A 16,454-nucleotide genomic window follows, 5' to 3' on the forward strand; every position below is an offset into this window, starting at 1 on the left:
AAACGGCAGTCTGGTTCGGGGGTGTGGGTGTCTGAGCATGACTGAAATTTGTTGAGGTGGGGTTGGGGGAGGGCGATGCTATTGTGAGGTTGGATGCAATGGAACCTTTAACTCTAATCTGTCAGCTTTTGATGCTGGCATTGGGTTTCAAAGTTGGAATAAGTTTCTGGTCACTTTTAGCACCAATTTGCAAGTTGAAATATTATCCTCGCTCCTATACAAAAAATAAACTTAAATTGCATTTCATTTCTCATTGTATATCAAATCTTCAAATACTATGTACTGCCACTTAACAAAACCTGTGCACTGCCTCTTAGTGTAGGGACTGCTGTTCAGTAGATGAATACAGCTTGTAAGTAGGCTGAAATTAGATTTTAAGAATTGCCTCTTAAATCTCAGATACAAATCTAAAGGATTGAATGCGATGGACAGACTGAACAGTGATTGCTCATTCCTCATTGTCTTCATTTTCATATTTGTCCAAACTTCATACGACAGCTTCTGGACTTTCTTCCACAATATGGCCCAAAGTCCCACACCAACTCTTGATAGAACCTTCCCTAACAATATCCCTGACTGTTTCTCCTACTGGCCTCAGTATAGCCCACTGCAAAGCACTGACTTGCCTGTCCTTGCATCCACCAGTTTTTTCACCAGTATCTTCTTTAATATAATTACAAACTAATTCCAAGAGCATTTCAGTGTTCACAAGACAGCCAATCTTACAATAGTTACATGGAAGTCAGTGGCACCAGATGACAAGCTGCTACAGTCTGATTTCTATGCACATGAGAATTCATCAAAACGTTTATTTTCCAACAAAATCCTTTGGAAACACGCGCAAGTTGGATATTTCCTGCGGTTGCATCAGTCACCTTAAGCAATAGCAGAAATTTCTGGAAATAAAATAACCCATTAGCCAGCATCTGTAAAGAAAAAATGATGTATTTTTTTCTGTGTACAGATGCTGGCTGAATTGTGTACCTCTATCATTTACTGTTTTTCTTTTAGATTTTCCAATTTTCTTGTTTTTATTTCATTATTTGTCAGCTTGAATCATTAATTGGCTTATGTTATTTGGTTGTCCTTTTTTTTGTACTTGTCTGATATTATGATTTACCTCTCACCTTACTTTCACTTCAGAATTGCAGGGTGTGTGTTGACTGTGGCGCACGGACCAGCACTCATTGGCACCACAATTGTTCACTTTGTGCTAGCTGCTACCAGCAACAAGACCACAGCCTGTCCTGTCCACTCTGTGACAAGACCTGCTATCAAGACTCCCAGAAGGATATGCTGCATTGTCAGATGTGCAAAAGGTAAGATGTTTCTTTGGCTCAGATGCTGTAACCACAGCATCATTGAAGGTTGCCGTTAGTGTATGTAATTTGTTTTTCATTATTTTTTGCATTCTGTCCTTTTCCTTTACATTTTCACCATCCATTTATTACTTGCAGCCTTATGTATTACCTACTCAGCTGACCTTGTCAATCTGTACATAATCGAGTGCAGCAATGTTGAGTAGCTGGAGTGCTTAAAAATGGATTCGTTTGAAAACCCTACCTGCATGTTGATAATTTAAAATTGGAGATGTTTATATTTAGAGTACTTCACCATTGATAATCTGTTGTATTGAAGTGGTATTATGATAGCATAAAGAAAAAACGATGAGCATTTATGTAGCCCCTTTCATTGGGCGTTCCAAAGCCATTTGAAGTACCTTTTGAAGTGTAGTCGCTATTGTAATATAGGAATGTAGTAATGTAGCATTAGCAATTCTCTACTTAAGTTGGTGGAGGATGTTCTACAGGGTGTCCGAGTTAGAGTTGCACTGACAACCTCTTATCCTGTCATAGATGTATATTTGATTATTTTCTAACTTCAAATTTTATGAATCCATCATAGTAGCCTTAACTAAATGTGTAAGTCGACTGTTAGTGGATTCTCGTTTGTGTTGGTTGGAAAAGTTATGTGGTGTTATGCTATGTATTCAAGGAGGTGGAATATAAATACCCTGTTCTTGGAGAAATCTGTTACATTGTTTTTCTGCTACTCGTAAAATCATAGAATGGTCACAGTACGTAAGAAGGCCGTTCGGCCTGTGGTGTCTGTGTTGGCACTCTGAAAGAGCAGTTCACCTGGTGGCCCGCTCCTGCTTTCTCGTGCATGGCTTTGCACATTCTTTTTCAGATAATCTACCTCCTCAAATGTCTCGATTGAACCTACCTTCCACCACACTTTCAGGTAGTGCATTCCAGATCCTAGCTACTGGCTGTGTGGATAAAAGAAATCTGTGCCCTCTGGTTCTTGATCCTTTCACCATTGGGAAAGTTTCTCCCCATCTCCTCTCTCCAGTCCCTTCATGATTTTGAATGCCCTTGTCAAATCTCCTCTCGACCTTCTCCACTCCAAATAAAACCATCCCAGCTTCTCTAATCTATGTATCATTCCTCATTTGTTTATCTATTCTCGTGAATCAGTCCTGCACTCTGTGCCCCTGTTGATACACCTAGGATGCTGTACGATTTTATTAACTGTGCTCTCAGACTATCCTTCCAATTTCAGTGATTTATGCATGAATGCACCCAGGTTCCTCTGTTCCTACACCCACTTTACAACGGTCCCCTTTATTTTCTCTAACTTCAGTGTTCTTCCTACCAAAATGAATCACTTCACACTCATTACTGCCTGTTTATTACTTTGTATCAGTGTGGTTCTCAGTTTAAAACCTAATTTGCAAGGTCAAACAGCATTTATTCTTCTAGCCAAATGCAGGCAACTTGCTGTCGATTTAGTGAGCTAATTGTAGTATTGATGGTTTCTGTTTGACCTCTGGGAAACACTCCATCACCTGATATTGTGACGTCAAGTGGTACTCGGCACTCTAGTACATAGGGCAAGAGCTTGTTTTGCATGGGGCTGAAGAAAAGTATCAGGTGAAACCCTAAAATTTGATGATGATCTCCATTTTGAGTTGCCGCATCTGTTCAAACTTTACAAATGTCCTTTGTTTCCCTTGCCTGCACGTCAGGGCTTTCTTTGCTTCTATCCTTTGAACCTATTAAGTGCCCTCTCCATCCAAGAATTTGAACAGGGTTCATGCAAGTAGCCATTTCTGTAATGTGAATGCCTAGGTTCAACTATGAAAGGATAAAAAGCTGCAACACAGCCAAACGTTGTGTTTTTATTGCCCTTTTGATGAATATTTAATTTTTCTTTGGATAACTCCTTTAATGACCCTTTTAATGCAGCTTCAATCATTGAATTAATAGGATTCAGGCACCTTGAATAACTGGTGATTAGTCATTAACTCTTCATTAACAGATTATGCGTTCACTTGTTGCTGTGAAAGATTTAAGAGAATGTTTTTGTTGTTGAAGCCTATCTTTACCACAGTATAGTTCACACAGGCATCAGAAAATGGCAGGTATGAATTTGGAGTTTTATCCTATTTGAATGGATTGACTCTTCCATTTGGCAACAGGTATTTCACTCGAGAGTTAAACAACTTTGAATAGAAGTAGGTACATGCAAGTGAACAGCTGTTAATTTAAAAATGTGTTTTTATATGTAAACAATATGCTAGTCTCTTCCTAGCCTCCCTTAGAGGGTTGTTTTCCAAAGAGAAAAATAAACTTTGTTTAAATTATCAACCCCCTCACCTATATATAATTGTTTTTGACCATCTTTACACGAGCACTAATCACCTAATGTGGAGAGTCAGTTGAGTATGCCACCTTGGAGACAGATTTAGTGGATAGAACAAAGAATAATACAGCACAGGAACAGACCCTTGGGCCCTCCAAACCTGTACCAGTCATGATACCAACCTTTGCCAAAACCCTCAGCACTTCCTTGTGCCGTATCACTCTATACCCATCCTATCCATGTGTTTGTCAAGATGCCTTTTGAACGCCGTTAATGTATCTGCTTCCACAACCTCCCCAGGCAACGCGTTCCAGCCACTCCCCACCCTCTGCGCAAAAAACCTGCCTCGCACATCTCTAAACTTTGCCCCCGGAACTTAAACCTGTGCCCCCTGGCGAATCCTAGTCTATTCACATAGCTAGCACCCTCCAGACCAGGCAACATCCTGGTAAACCACCTCTCACCCTCTCCAAAGCCTCCACATCTTTCTGGTAGTGTGGCGACCAGAATTGTGCGCAATATTCCAAGTGCGGCCGTACCAACGTTCTGTACAACTGTAGCATGACTTGCCAGGTTTTATACTCGATGCCCTGTCCAATAAAGGCAAGCATTCCATATGCTTTCTTGATCACCTTGTCCACTTGTGAAAAAATGAAAATTGCTTATTGTCATGAGTAGGCTTCAATGAAGTTACTGTGAAAAGCCTCATGTCGCCACATTCCGGCGCCTGTCCGGGGAGGCTGGTACGGGTACGGGTTGTGTTGCCACCTTCAAAGATCTGTGGATCTGCTCTCCCAGATCTCTCTGATTTTCTATATTCCGAAGAGTTTTGCCATTTACGGTATATTTCCCCTCTATGTTAGACCTACCAAAATGCATTACCTCACATTTGTCAGTGTTAAACTCCATTTGCCATTTCTCTGCTCAAGTCTCCAATCTATCTATGTCCTGCAGTATCTTCTGACAATCCTCAACACTATCTGCCACTCCACCAACTTTGGTGTCATCCGCAAACTTACTAATCAGACCGGCTACGTTTTCCTCCAAAATGTTTATGTATACGACAAACAACAGAGGCCCCAGCACAGATCACTGTTAAACACCACTAGTCACAACCTTCCATTCAGAAAAACACCCTTCTACTGCTACCCTTTGCCTTCTGTGACCGAGCCAGTTCTGTATCCATCTTACCACCTCACCTCTGATCCCGTCTGACTTCACCTTTTGTACCAGTCTGCCCTGAGGCACCTTGTCAAAGGCTTTACTGAAGTCCATGGAAACAACATCCACCACACTCCCCTCATCAATCATCCTTGTCAAGTCCTTAAAGAACTCGATCAAGTTAGTGAGGCACGACCTCCCCTTCTATCGCTAATGAGTCCATTTGTTTCCAAATGAGTATAAATCCTGTCCCTGAGAATTCTCTCCAATAATTTAACTACTACCGAAGTGAGGCTTACCGGCCTATAGTTTCTAGGATTATCCCTGCTACCTTTCTTAAACAGCGGTACCACATTAGCTATTCTCCATTCCCCTGGGATCTCACCTGTCGCCAATGTGGATACAAAGATAGCAGTCAAGGCCCCAACAATTTCCGCCCTTGCTTCCCTCAGCATTCTGGGGTAAATCCCATCAGGCCCAGGAGACTCATCTACATTAATGTTTTTTAAAACGCCCAATATCACTTCCTTTTTGATGTCAACATGGCCCAGACTATCCACACACCTTACCCAAGAATCATCTTCCACAAAGTCCTTTTCTTTGGTGAACACTTCTGCAAAGTACTTATTTAGTACCTCGCCCAAATCCTCTGGCTCAACACATAGATTACCCCCATTGTCCTTAAGTGGCCTAATCCTTTCCCAGGCCACCCTCTTGCTTTTTACACATGAATAAAAAGCTTTGGGATTCACCTCAATCCTACTTGCCAAGGACGTTTCACGACCCCTCCAAGCCCTCCTAATTTCCCGCTTCAGAACATAGAACATTACAGCGCAGTACAGGCCCTTCGGCCCTCAATGTTGCACCGACCTGTGAAACCACTCTAAAGCCCATCTACACTATTCCCTTATCATCTATATGTTTATCCAATGACCATTTAAATGCCCTTAATGTTGGTGAGTCCACTAATGTTGCAGGCAGGGCATTCCACGCCTTTACTACTCTCTGAGTAAAGAACCTACCTCTGACATCTGTCCTATATTTATCTCCCCTCAATTTAAAGCTATGTCCCCTCATGCTAGCCATCACCATCCGAGGAAAAAGGCTCTCACTGTCCACCCTATCTAATCCTCTGATCATTTTGTGTGCCTCAATTAAGTCACCTTCTTCTCTCCAACGAAAACAGCCTTAAGTCCCTCAACCTTTCCTCATAAGATCTTCCCTCCATACCAGGCAACATCCTGGTAAATCTCCTCTACACCCTTTCCAATGCTTCCACATCCTTCCTATAATGCGTCGACCAGAACTGCATGCAATACTCCAAATGCGGTCGCACCAGAGTTTTGTACAGCTGCAACATGACCTCATGGCTCCGATACTCAATCCCTCTACCAATAAAAGCTAGCACACCGTCACCTTCTTAACAACCTTATCAACCTGGGTGGCAACTTTCAGGGATCTATGTACATGGATACCGAGATCTCTCTGCTCATCCACACTACCAAGAATCTTACCATTAGCCCAGTTCTCTGTCTTCCTGTTACTCCTTCCAAAATGAATCACCTCACACTTTTCTGCATTAAACTCCTATTTGCCACCTCTCAGCCCAGCTCTGCAGCTTATCTATGTCCCTCTGTAACCTGCAACATCCTTCCGCACTGTCCACAGCTCCACCGACTTTAGTGTCATCTGCAAATTTACTCGCCCATCCTTCTACGCCCTCCTCCAGGTCATTTATAAAAATGACAAACAGCAGTGGCCCCAAAACAGATCCTTGTGGTACACCACTAGTAACTGAACTCCAGGCTGAACATTTCCCATCAGCCACCATCCTCTTGTCTTCTTATAGCGAGCCAATTTCTCATCCAAACTGCTGAATCACCCTGAATCCCATGCCTCCGTATTTTCTGCAATAGCCTACCATGAGGAACCTTATCAAACGCTTTACTGAAATCCATATACACCACATCAATTGCTTTACCCTCGTCCACTGGTTTGGTCACCTTCTCAAAGAACTCAAGAAGGTTTGTGAGGCACGACCTACCCTTCACAAAACCGTGTTGAATAGCTCTAATCAAATTATTCCTTTCTAGATGATTATAAATCCTATCTCTTATAAGCCTTCCCAAGACTTTGCCCACAACAGAAGTAAGGCTCACTGGTCTATAGTTACCGGGGTTGTCTCTACTCTCCTTCTTGAACAAGGGGACAACATTTGCTATCCTCCAGTCTTCTGGCACTATTCCTGTAGACAATGATGACATAAAGATCAAAGCCAAAGGCTCAGCAATCTCCTCCCTAGCTTCCCAGAGAATCCCAGGATAAATCTCATCCGGCCCAGGGGACTTATGTATTTTCACACTTTCCAGAGTTGCTAACATCTCCTCCTTATGAACCTCAAGCCCTTCTAGTCTAGTAGCCTGTATTTCAGTATTCTCCTTGACAACATTGCCTTTTTCCTGTGTGAATACTCCTCCGACTCCACGCACAACTTCCCACTACTGTCCTTGACTGGCCCTACTCTTACCCGAGTCATTCTTTTATTCCTGACATACCTATAGAAAGCTTTAGGGTTATCCTTAATCCTACCTGCCAAAGACTTCTCATGTCCCCTCCTGGCTCTTCTTAGCTCTCTCTTTATGTCCTTCCTAGCTAACTTGTAACTCTCGAGCGCCCTAACTGAACCTTCACGTCTCATCTTTACATAAGCCTCCTTCTTCCTCTTGACAAGTGATTCAACTACTTCAGTAAACCACGGTTCCCTCGCTCGACCACTTCCTCACTGCCTGAGAGGTACATACTTATCAGGGACACGCAATAGCTGTTCCTTGAACGAGCTCCACATTTCAATTGAGCTCATCCCTGCAGTTTCCTTCCCCAACCTATGCATCCTAAGTCTTGCCTCATCGCATCATAATTGCCTTTCCCCCAGCTATAACTCTTGCCCTGCGGTATATACCTATCCCTTTCCATTACTAAAGTCAACATAACTGAATTGTGGTCACTATCACCAAAGTGCTCACCTACCTCCAAATCTAGCACCTGTCCTGGTTCATTACCCAGTACCAAATCCAATGTGGCCTCGCCTCTTGTTGGCCTATCTATATACTGTGTCAGGAAACCCTCCTGCACACATTGGACAAAAACGGACCCATGTAAAGTACTCAATCTATAGCGTTTCCAGTCAATATTTGGAAAGTTAAAGTCCCCCATGACAACTACCCTGTTACTTTCGCTCCTATCCTGATTCATCTTTGAAATCCTTTCCTCCACATCTCTGGAACTTTTCGGAGGCGTATAGAAAACTCCCAACACGGTGACTGCCTTTCCTGTTTCTAACCTTAGCCCATACTACCTCAGTAGACGAGTCCTCATCAAACGTCCTTTCTGCCAACGTAATACTGTCCTTGACTAACAGTGCCACCCCTCCCCCTCTTTTACCACCTTCCCTGAGCTTATTGAAATATCTAAACCCCGGAACCTGCAACAACCATTCCTGTCCCTGCTCTAGTCATGTCTTCGAAATGGCCACAACATCGTAGTCCCAGGTACCAAACCATGCTGCAAGTTCACCCACCTTATTCCGGATGCTCCTGGCATTGAAGTAGACTTTAAACCACCTTCCTGCCAGCCGGTACACTGCTGCAACCTTGAAACCTTACTTGTGACATCACTACTCTCAACCTTCTGTATATTGGAGCTACAATTCAGGTTCCCAATCCCCTGCTGAATTAGTTTAAACACTCCCGAAGAGCATTAGCAAACTTTCCCCCCTCCCCAGGAAATCAGTGCCCCTCTGGTCCAGGTGTAGACTATCCCGTTTGTAGAGCTCCCACCTACCCCAGAATGAGCCATAATTATCCAGGTATCTGAAACCCTCCCTCCTGCACCATCCCCGTAGCCACGTGTTCACCTGCTCTCTCTCCCTATTCCTCATCTCACTAGCACATGGCACGGGTAACAACCCAGAGATAATATCTCTGTTTGTTCTAGCTCTTAAGTTTCCACCCTAGCTCCCTGAATTCCTGCCTTACATTCCTATCCCTTTTCCTACCTATGTTGTTGGTGCCTATGTGGACCACGATTTGGGGCTGCTTCCCCTCCCCCTTAAGGATCCCGAAAACACGATCCGAGACATCACGGACCCTGGCACCTGGGAGGCAACACACCAACCGCGAGTCTCTCGTTCCCACAGAATTTCCTATCTATCCCCCTAACTATGGAGTCTCCAATGACTAATGCTCTACTCCTCTCTCCCCTTCCCTTCTGAGCAACAGGGACAGACTCTGTGCCAGAGACCTGTACCCCATGGTTTACCCCTGGTAAGTCGTCGTCCCCCTCCCCCCACCCACCAGTATCCAAAGCGGTATACTTGTTACTGAGTGGAACGACCACAGGGGATCCCTGTACTGACTGCTTCCTCCCAGCCCCTCTCACCGTCACCCATCTATCTTCATTCTTCGGAGTAACTACATCCCTGAAGCTTCTATCTATGACCACCTCTGCCTCCCGAATGATCCAAAGTTCCTCCAGCTCCAGTTCCCTAACACTTTATACTCTTTATGCTCAAGGGTTTCAACTGTCCCACCCTTCTAGACTGTACAAAAGTCCCCTTTTTCTTTTTGACGAGGTTCACAATATCCCTCGTTATCCAAGGCTCCCATACTTACCATACTTATCCTTCGTTCTCTCAGGAAAGTGACTTTCCTGAATTCTAATAAACTATCGCTTGAAAGACTCCCACATGTCCGATGTTGATTTACTATTCAACAGCCAATCCAAATTCTTCAATTCCCGTCTAACGTTATTGTAAGTTGCCTTTCTCCAGTTTAACACCTCAACGCGAGGGTTACCCTCATCCCTGTCCAAAGGCCCAGGCTCATTCCCCAATACCAGGTCCAGTACTGCCCCTTCATTAGTTGGACTATCCACATATTGCATCAAGAAGGCTTCCTGGATACACCTTACAAACTATGCCTCATCCAAACCCCTGGCAGTAAGTGAGTCCCAGTCAATATAGGGGAAATTAAAATCCCCGACCACCACAATGCTGTTACTTTTGCACCTATCCAAAATCTCTCTACCTATCTGCTCCTCTGTCTCTCACTGGCAGTTGGGGGCCCTGTAATAAACACCCAACATTGTGATTGCCCTCTTCCTGTTCCTGAGCTCCACCCAGATTGCCTCATTGTAGCAGCCCTCCAAGGTGTCCTCCCGCTGTACAGCTATAATATTCTCCTGAACCAGTAATGTTACTCCCCCACCCCTTTTACATTCCTCTCTATCTCTCCTGAAGCAGCTGTATCCTCCAACATTCAGCTGCCAATCCTACCCTTCCTTTAACCATGTTTCTGTGATCGCCACAACATCATAATTCCAAGGACTAATAAGTGCTCTCAGTTCATCTGATCCAGTAAACAACTTGATCCCTGCATGATAAAGACAGCCTGGAAAAGCGGTAACATTGTTTCTTTTCGATTTTGCACCTCTTTCTCCCACCGTCTACACCACTCTGAAAAATGACCTTTAGGACGCATTTTGAGTGTTTGGACCGTTGACGTAATGCCAGGGTTGAGTGTTTGGACCGTTGATGTATTGCCAGGGTTGAGTGTTTGGACCGTTGACGTAATGCCAGGGTTGAGTGTTTGAACCGTTGATGTAATGCCAGGATTGAGTGTTTGGACCGTTGACGTATTGCCAGGGTTGAGTGTTTGGACCGTTGACGTAATGCCAGGGTTGAGTGTTTGGACCGTTGACGTATTGCCAGGGTTGAGTGTTTGGACCGTTGACGTATTGCCAGGGTTGAGTGTTTGGACCGTTGACGTAATGCCAGGGTTGAGTGTTTGGACCGTTGACGTATTGCCAGGGTTGAGTGTTTGGACCGTTGACGTATTGCCAGGGTTGAGTGTTTGGACCGTTGACGTATTGCCAGGGTTGAGTGTTTGGACCGTTGACGTATTGCCAGGGTTGAGTGTTTGGACCGTTGACGTAATGCCAGGGTTGAGTGTTTGGACCGTTGACGTATTGCCAGGGTTGAGTGTTTGGACCGTTGACGTATTGCCAGGGTTGAGTGTTTGGACCGTTGACGTAATGCCAGGGTTGAGTGTTTGGACTGTTGACGTAATGCCAGAGTTGAGTGTTTGGACCATTGACGTATTGCCAGGGTTGAGTGTTTGGACCGTTGACGTAATGCCAGAGTTGAGTGTTTGGACCGTTGACGTAATGCCAGAGTTGAGTGTTTGGACCGTTGACGTATTGCCAGAGTTGAGTGTTTGGACCGTTAATGTATTGCCAGGGTTGTGCCAATGCTGCTGATAGTCTGCCACTAACGTGTACAAAAGCACCTCATGCTTAACACCACTCCAGATTCTATTTAAGGATTTTCTATTAATTGTGCAGTATTTACTACCATTCTGTTAAAAACTGCAATAAACACCATTATGTATGTCCTCCATTTGTAACATGCTGTAGCGATGTGAATTTGTTTTTTTTTTAAATTTAGAGTACCCAATTCATTTTTTTCCAATTAAGGGGCAATTTAGAGTGGCCAATCCACCCACCCTGCACATCTTTCGGTTGTGGGGGCGAAACCCACGCAAACACAGGGAGAAACGACCCATGATGAAGCAGTGCTAACCACGGCGCAGCGTGCTGCCCGCGATGTGAATTTGCAACAAGACTTTTGAGCCCGAGTGCAAGCTGACTTGGTTGAAAATTTGGAAAGCTAAATTTATTGTCCATTTTGATTCGATATTTCTTTGTAATTTTTGAGTTTATTCATTTGACTGAACTATTTCACAACTCTTATTATGACTTTGTTTTTCTTCATTCCTTCCTGGGCATATGGTTTGGCTAACTCTGAACAGTAAAGTGAATTAATCCTGGGCCATTGTGAACTGCGTGCCTCAGGAAATTTGCACTGTAGCTGTGACTTGTATATATTTTGCACTTGTTAAAACATTCAACAATCTTCGTGATATTATCTCTAGATGGATTCACATAGAATGTGACAGATCTTTGGAAAATGCTGAGGACATTTCACTAAAGGAATGCTACGTATGTATAATGTGTAAAGAAACAGAGGCTACAATGGAAAATATTCAATCATGTGCTAACAATGAGACTGTTGACTCTGTTCAAGAAACTACTACAGGTAAGAATATAAATACATGTTAAAAATTGAGTTTTTAAAAATATAAAAGCATTTCACATACTGACTGTATAATATTGGAACTGGAGTAAAGTGATCAATTTCACTTTGTGTGATAATTGAATTGAAGACGGGCCATTAATATGGCAGCAAAACTCCTCTGGAGGCTAGAGCAGCTAGGTGAACTGCATTGGATTCAAAAAGATTGCCCTACTTTTTATTGCATCAAATTTAATCAAATGTATTCCATTCTCGAGCTATTTTGCATTGCGTCCATTTCTCCCCTCCCCCAAGCCAAGAGAGTAGCCTAAGTATAGCCAAAGGATAAGAATAACAGATATAAAAAGGTCAACAAACATGTATTTTCTACTAAGTCACTGTAAATATTTTAGGGCTTGCATTGAGTATAGAAGTTGGGAAGTTATGTTGCAATTGTACAGGACGTTGGTGAGGCCACATCTGGTGTATTTTGTTCAGTTTTGGTCGCCTTGATATAGGAAAGATGTTATTAAACTGGAGAGAGTACAGAAGATATTTACAAGGATTTTGCCCAGGACTCGAGGGACTGAGTTATCGGGGGAGATTGGACAGGCTAGGAGTTTTTTCTTTGGAGCAGAAGAGACTGAGAGGTGATCTTATAGAGGTATTTAAAATCATGAGAGGTATGGATAAGGTGAATGCACTCAGTCTTTTTCCCAGGGTTGGGGAATCAAGAACTAGAGAGCATCGAACAAAGAACAAAGAAAAGTACAGCAGAGGAACAGGCCCTTCAGCCCTCTAAGCCCATGCCGACCATGCTGCCTGACTAAAATACAATCTTCTACACTTCCTGCGTCCGTATCCCTCTATTCCCATCCTATTCATGTATTTATCAAGATGCCCCTTAAATGTCACTGTCGTCCCTGCTTCCACCATCACCTCCGGCAGCGAGTTCCAGGCACCCACTACCCCAGGGGTGGGCAAACTTTTCCGTGCAAGGGCCGCATTCAGAAATTCACAATTCACAAAGGGCCGCATAGTATATTAAGTAAAATAATTACTTCACCCGGTTATGATTGTGGGCGCCTCATATAGAACATAGAACAGTACAGCACAGAACAGGGCCTTCGGCCCTCGACGTTGTGCCAAGCAATGATCACCCTACTCAAGTCAACGTATCCACCCTATACCAGTAAGTAACCCAACAGCCCCCCCACCCATTAACCTTTAAAAAAAAATTAAAAAAAAAAAAAAAAAAAAAAAATTTTTTAAAAGATTTTTTTTTTTTTTTTTTTTTTATGACTTGGTGGGCCGCAGAAATACCTTTGGCGGGCCGCATGCGGCCCGCGGGCCGTAGTTTGCCCACCCCTGCACTACCCTCTGTGTAAAAAAACTTGCTTCGTACATCTACTCTAAACCTTGCCCTCGCACCTTAAACCTATGCCCCCTAGTAATTGACCCCTCTACCCTGGGGAAAAGCCTCTGGCAATCCACTCTGTCTATGCCCCTCATAACTTTGTAGACCTCTATCAGGTCGCCCCTCAACCTCCGTCGTTCCAGTGAGAACAGCTTGAGTTTATTCAACTGCTCCTCATAGCTAATGCCCTCCACACCAGGCAACATCCTGGTAAATCTCTTCTGCACCCTCTCTAAATCCTCCACATCCTTCTGGTAGTGTGGCGACCAGAATTGAACACTATACTTCACGTGTGGCCTGACTAAGGTTCTATACAGCTGCAACATGACTTGCCAATTCTTACACTCAATGCCCCGGCCAATGAAGGCAAGCATGCCGTATGCCTTCTTGACTACCTTCTCCACCTGTGTTGCCCCTTTCAGTGACCTGTGGACCTGTGCACCTAGATCTCTCTGACTTTCAATACTCTTGAGGGTTCTACCATTCACTGTATATTCCCTACCTGCATTAGACCTTCCAAAATGCATTGCCTCACATTTGTTAGGATTAAACTCCATCTGCCATCTCTCCGCCCAAGTCTCCAAACGATCTAAATCCTGCTGTATCCTCTGACAGTCCTCATCGATATCCGCAATTCCACCAACCTTTGTATCATCTGCAAACTTACTAATCAGACCAATTACATTTTCCTACAAATCATTAATATATACTACGAACAGCAAAGGTCCCAGCACTGATCCCAGCAGAACACCACTAGTCACAGCCCTCCAATTAAAAAAGCACCCTTCCATTGCTACTCTCTACGTTCTATGACCTAGCCAGTTCTGTATCCACCTTGGCAGCTCACCTCTGACCCCGTGTGACTTCACGTTTTGTACCAGTCTACCATGAGGGACCTTGTCAAAGGCCTTACTGAAATCCATATAGACGACATCCACTGCCCTACCTGCATCAATCATCTTTGTGACCTCTTCGAAAGACTATCAAATTATTGAGACACAACCTCCCCGTCACAAAACCATGCTGCCTCTCACTAATACGTCCATTTGCTTCCAAATGGGAGTAGATCCTGTCTCGACGAATTCTCTCCAGTAATTTCCCTACCACTGACGTAAGGCTCACCGGCCTGTAGTTCCCTGGATTATCCTTGCTACCCTTCTTAAACAAAGGAATAACATTGGCTATTCTCCAGTCCTCCGGGACATCACCTGAAGACAGTGAGGATCCAAAGATTTTTGTCAAGGCCTCAGCAATTTCCTCTCTAGCCTCCTTCAGTATTCTGGGGTAGATCCCATCAGGCCCTGGGGACTTATCTACCTTAATATTTTTCAAGACACCCAACACCTCACCTTTTTGGATCTCATTGTGACCCAGGCTATCTACGCACCCTTCTCCAGACTCAACATCCACCAATTCCTTCTCTTTGGTGAATACTGATGCAAAGTATTCATTTAGTACCTCGCCCATTTCCTCTGGCTCCACACATAGATTCCCTTGCCTATCCTTCAGCGGGCCAACCCTTTCCCTGGCTACCCTCATGCTTTTTATGTACGTGTAAAAAGCCTTGGGATTTCCCTTAACCCTATTTGCCAATGACTTTTCGTGACCCCCTTCTAGCCCTCCTGACTCCTTGCTTAAGTTCCTTCCTACTTTCCTTACATTCCACACAGTCTTCGTCTGTTCCCAGCCTTCTAGCCCTGACAAATGCCTCCTTTTCCTTTTTGACAAGGCTTACAATATCTCTCGTTATCCAAGGTTCCTGAAATTTGCCGTATTTATCCTTCTTCCTCATAGGAACATGCCGGTCCTGAATTCCTTTCAATTGACATTTGAAAGCCTCTCACATGTCAGATGTTGATTTACCCTCAAACATCCGCCCCCAATCTAGGTTCTTCAGTTCCCGCCTAATATTGTTATAATTAGCCTCCCCCCAATTTAGCACATTCACCCTAGGACAACTCTTATCCTTGTCCACCAGCACTTTAAAACTTACTGAATTGTGGTCACTGTTCCCGAAATGCTGCCCTACTGAAACGTCCACCACCTGGCCGGGCTCATTCCCCAATACCAGGTCCAGTACAGCCCCTTCCTTAGTTGGACTGTTTACATATTGTTTTAAGAAGCCCTCCTGGATGCTCCTTACAAACTCTGCCCCGTCTAAGCCCCAAGCACTAAGTGAGTCCCAGTCAATATTGGGGAAGTTGAAGTCTCCCATCACAACAACCCTGTTGCTTTTACTCCTTTCCAAAATCTGTCCACCTATCTGCTCCTCTGTCTCCCGCTGGCTTTTGGGAGGCCTGTAGTAAACCCCCAACATGGTGACTGCACCCTTATTCCTGATTTCTACCCATATAGCGTCACTGCCCTCTGAGGTGTCCTCTCGTAGTACAGCTGTGATATTCTCCCTAACCAGTAGCGCAACTCCTCCACCCCTTTTACATCCCCCTCTATCCCGCCTGAAACATCTAAATCCTGGAATGTTTAGCTGCCAGTCCTGTCCTTCCCTCAACCAGGTCTCTGTAATGGCAGCAACATCATAGTTCCAAGTACTAATCAAAGCTCTAAGTTCATCTGCCTTACCCGTAATACTTCTTGCATTAAAACATATGCACTTCAGGCCACCAGACCCCCTGTGTTCAGCAACATCTCCCTGTCTGCTCTGCCTCAGAGCCATACTGGCCCTATTCCCTAGTTCTCCCTCAATGCTTTCACCTTCTGACCTCTTGCTCCGGTGCCCACCCCCCTGCCATACTAGTTTAAACCCTCCCATGTGACACTAGCAAACCTCGCAGCCAGGGTAGTTTTAAGTTAAGAGGGGAAAGAGTTCATGGGAACCTGAGGAGCAACGTTTGTTGCACAGAGGGTGGTACATATGTGGAATGAGGTGGTACATATGTGGAATGAGCTGCCGGAGGAAGTGTTTGAGGCAGGGACATTGACAACATTTGAAAGGTATTTGGACGGATACAGGGATAGGAAAGATTTAGAGGGATATGGGCCAAATGCAGGCAAATGGGGTTAGGTTAGATGGGCTTTTTGGTTGGCATGGACCAGTTTGGGCTGAAGAGCCGTCTGCCATGTAATGAGAACAGTCTTCTG

General features: G+C 44.3%; 1 protein-coding gene across 11 annotated transcripts in view; it reads left to right on the forward strand.

Annotated features, from left to right (window-relative positions):
* Positions 1-16,454, forward strand: part of kmt2ca (lysine (K)-specific methyltransferase 2Ca) — a 537,383-nt gene that overhangs the window by 287,841 nt on the left and 233,088 nt on the right. For all 11 annotated transcript variants that reach the window (XM_038798420.1, XM_038798425.1, XM_038798416.1 and 8 more), the window contains exons 11-12: positions 1,144-1,319; positions 11,799-11,962. In XM_038798420.1, the coding sequence (XP_038654348.1) occupies positions 1,144-1,319; positions 11,799-11,962 (340 nt within the window). The remainder of the gene's footprint in view (positions 1-1,143; positions 1,320-11,798; positions 11,963-16,454) is intronic.

The sequence above is a fragment of the Scyliorhinus canicula genome, chromosome 5 (assembly GCF_902713615.1).
Source record: "Scyliorhinus canicula chromosome 5, sScyCan1.1, whole genome shotgun sequence".
NCBI lineage: Eukaryota > Metazoa > Chordata > Chondrichthyes > Carcharhiniformes > Scyliorhinidae > Scyliorhinus > Scyliorhinus canicula.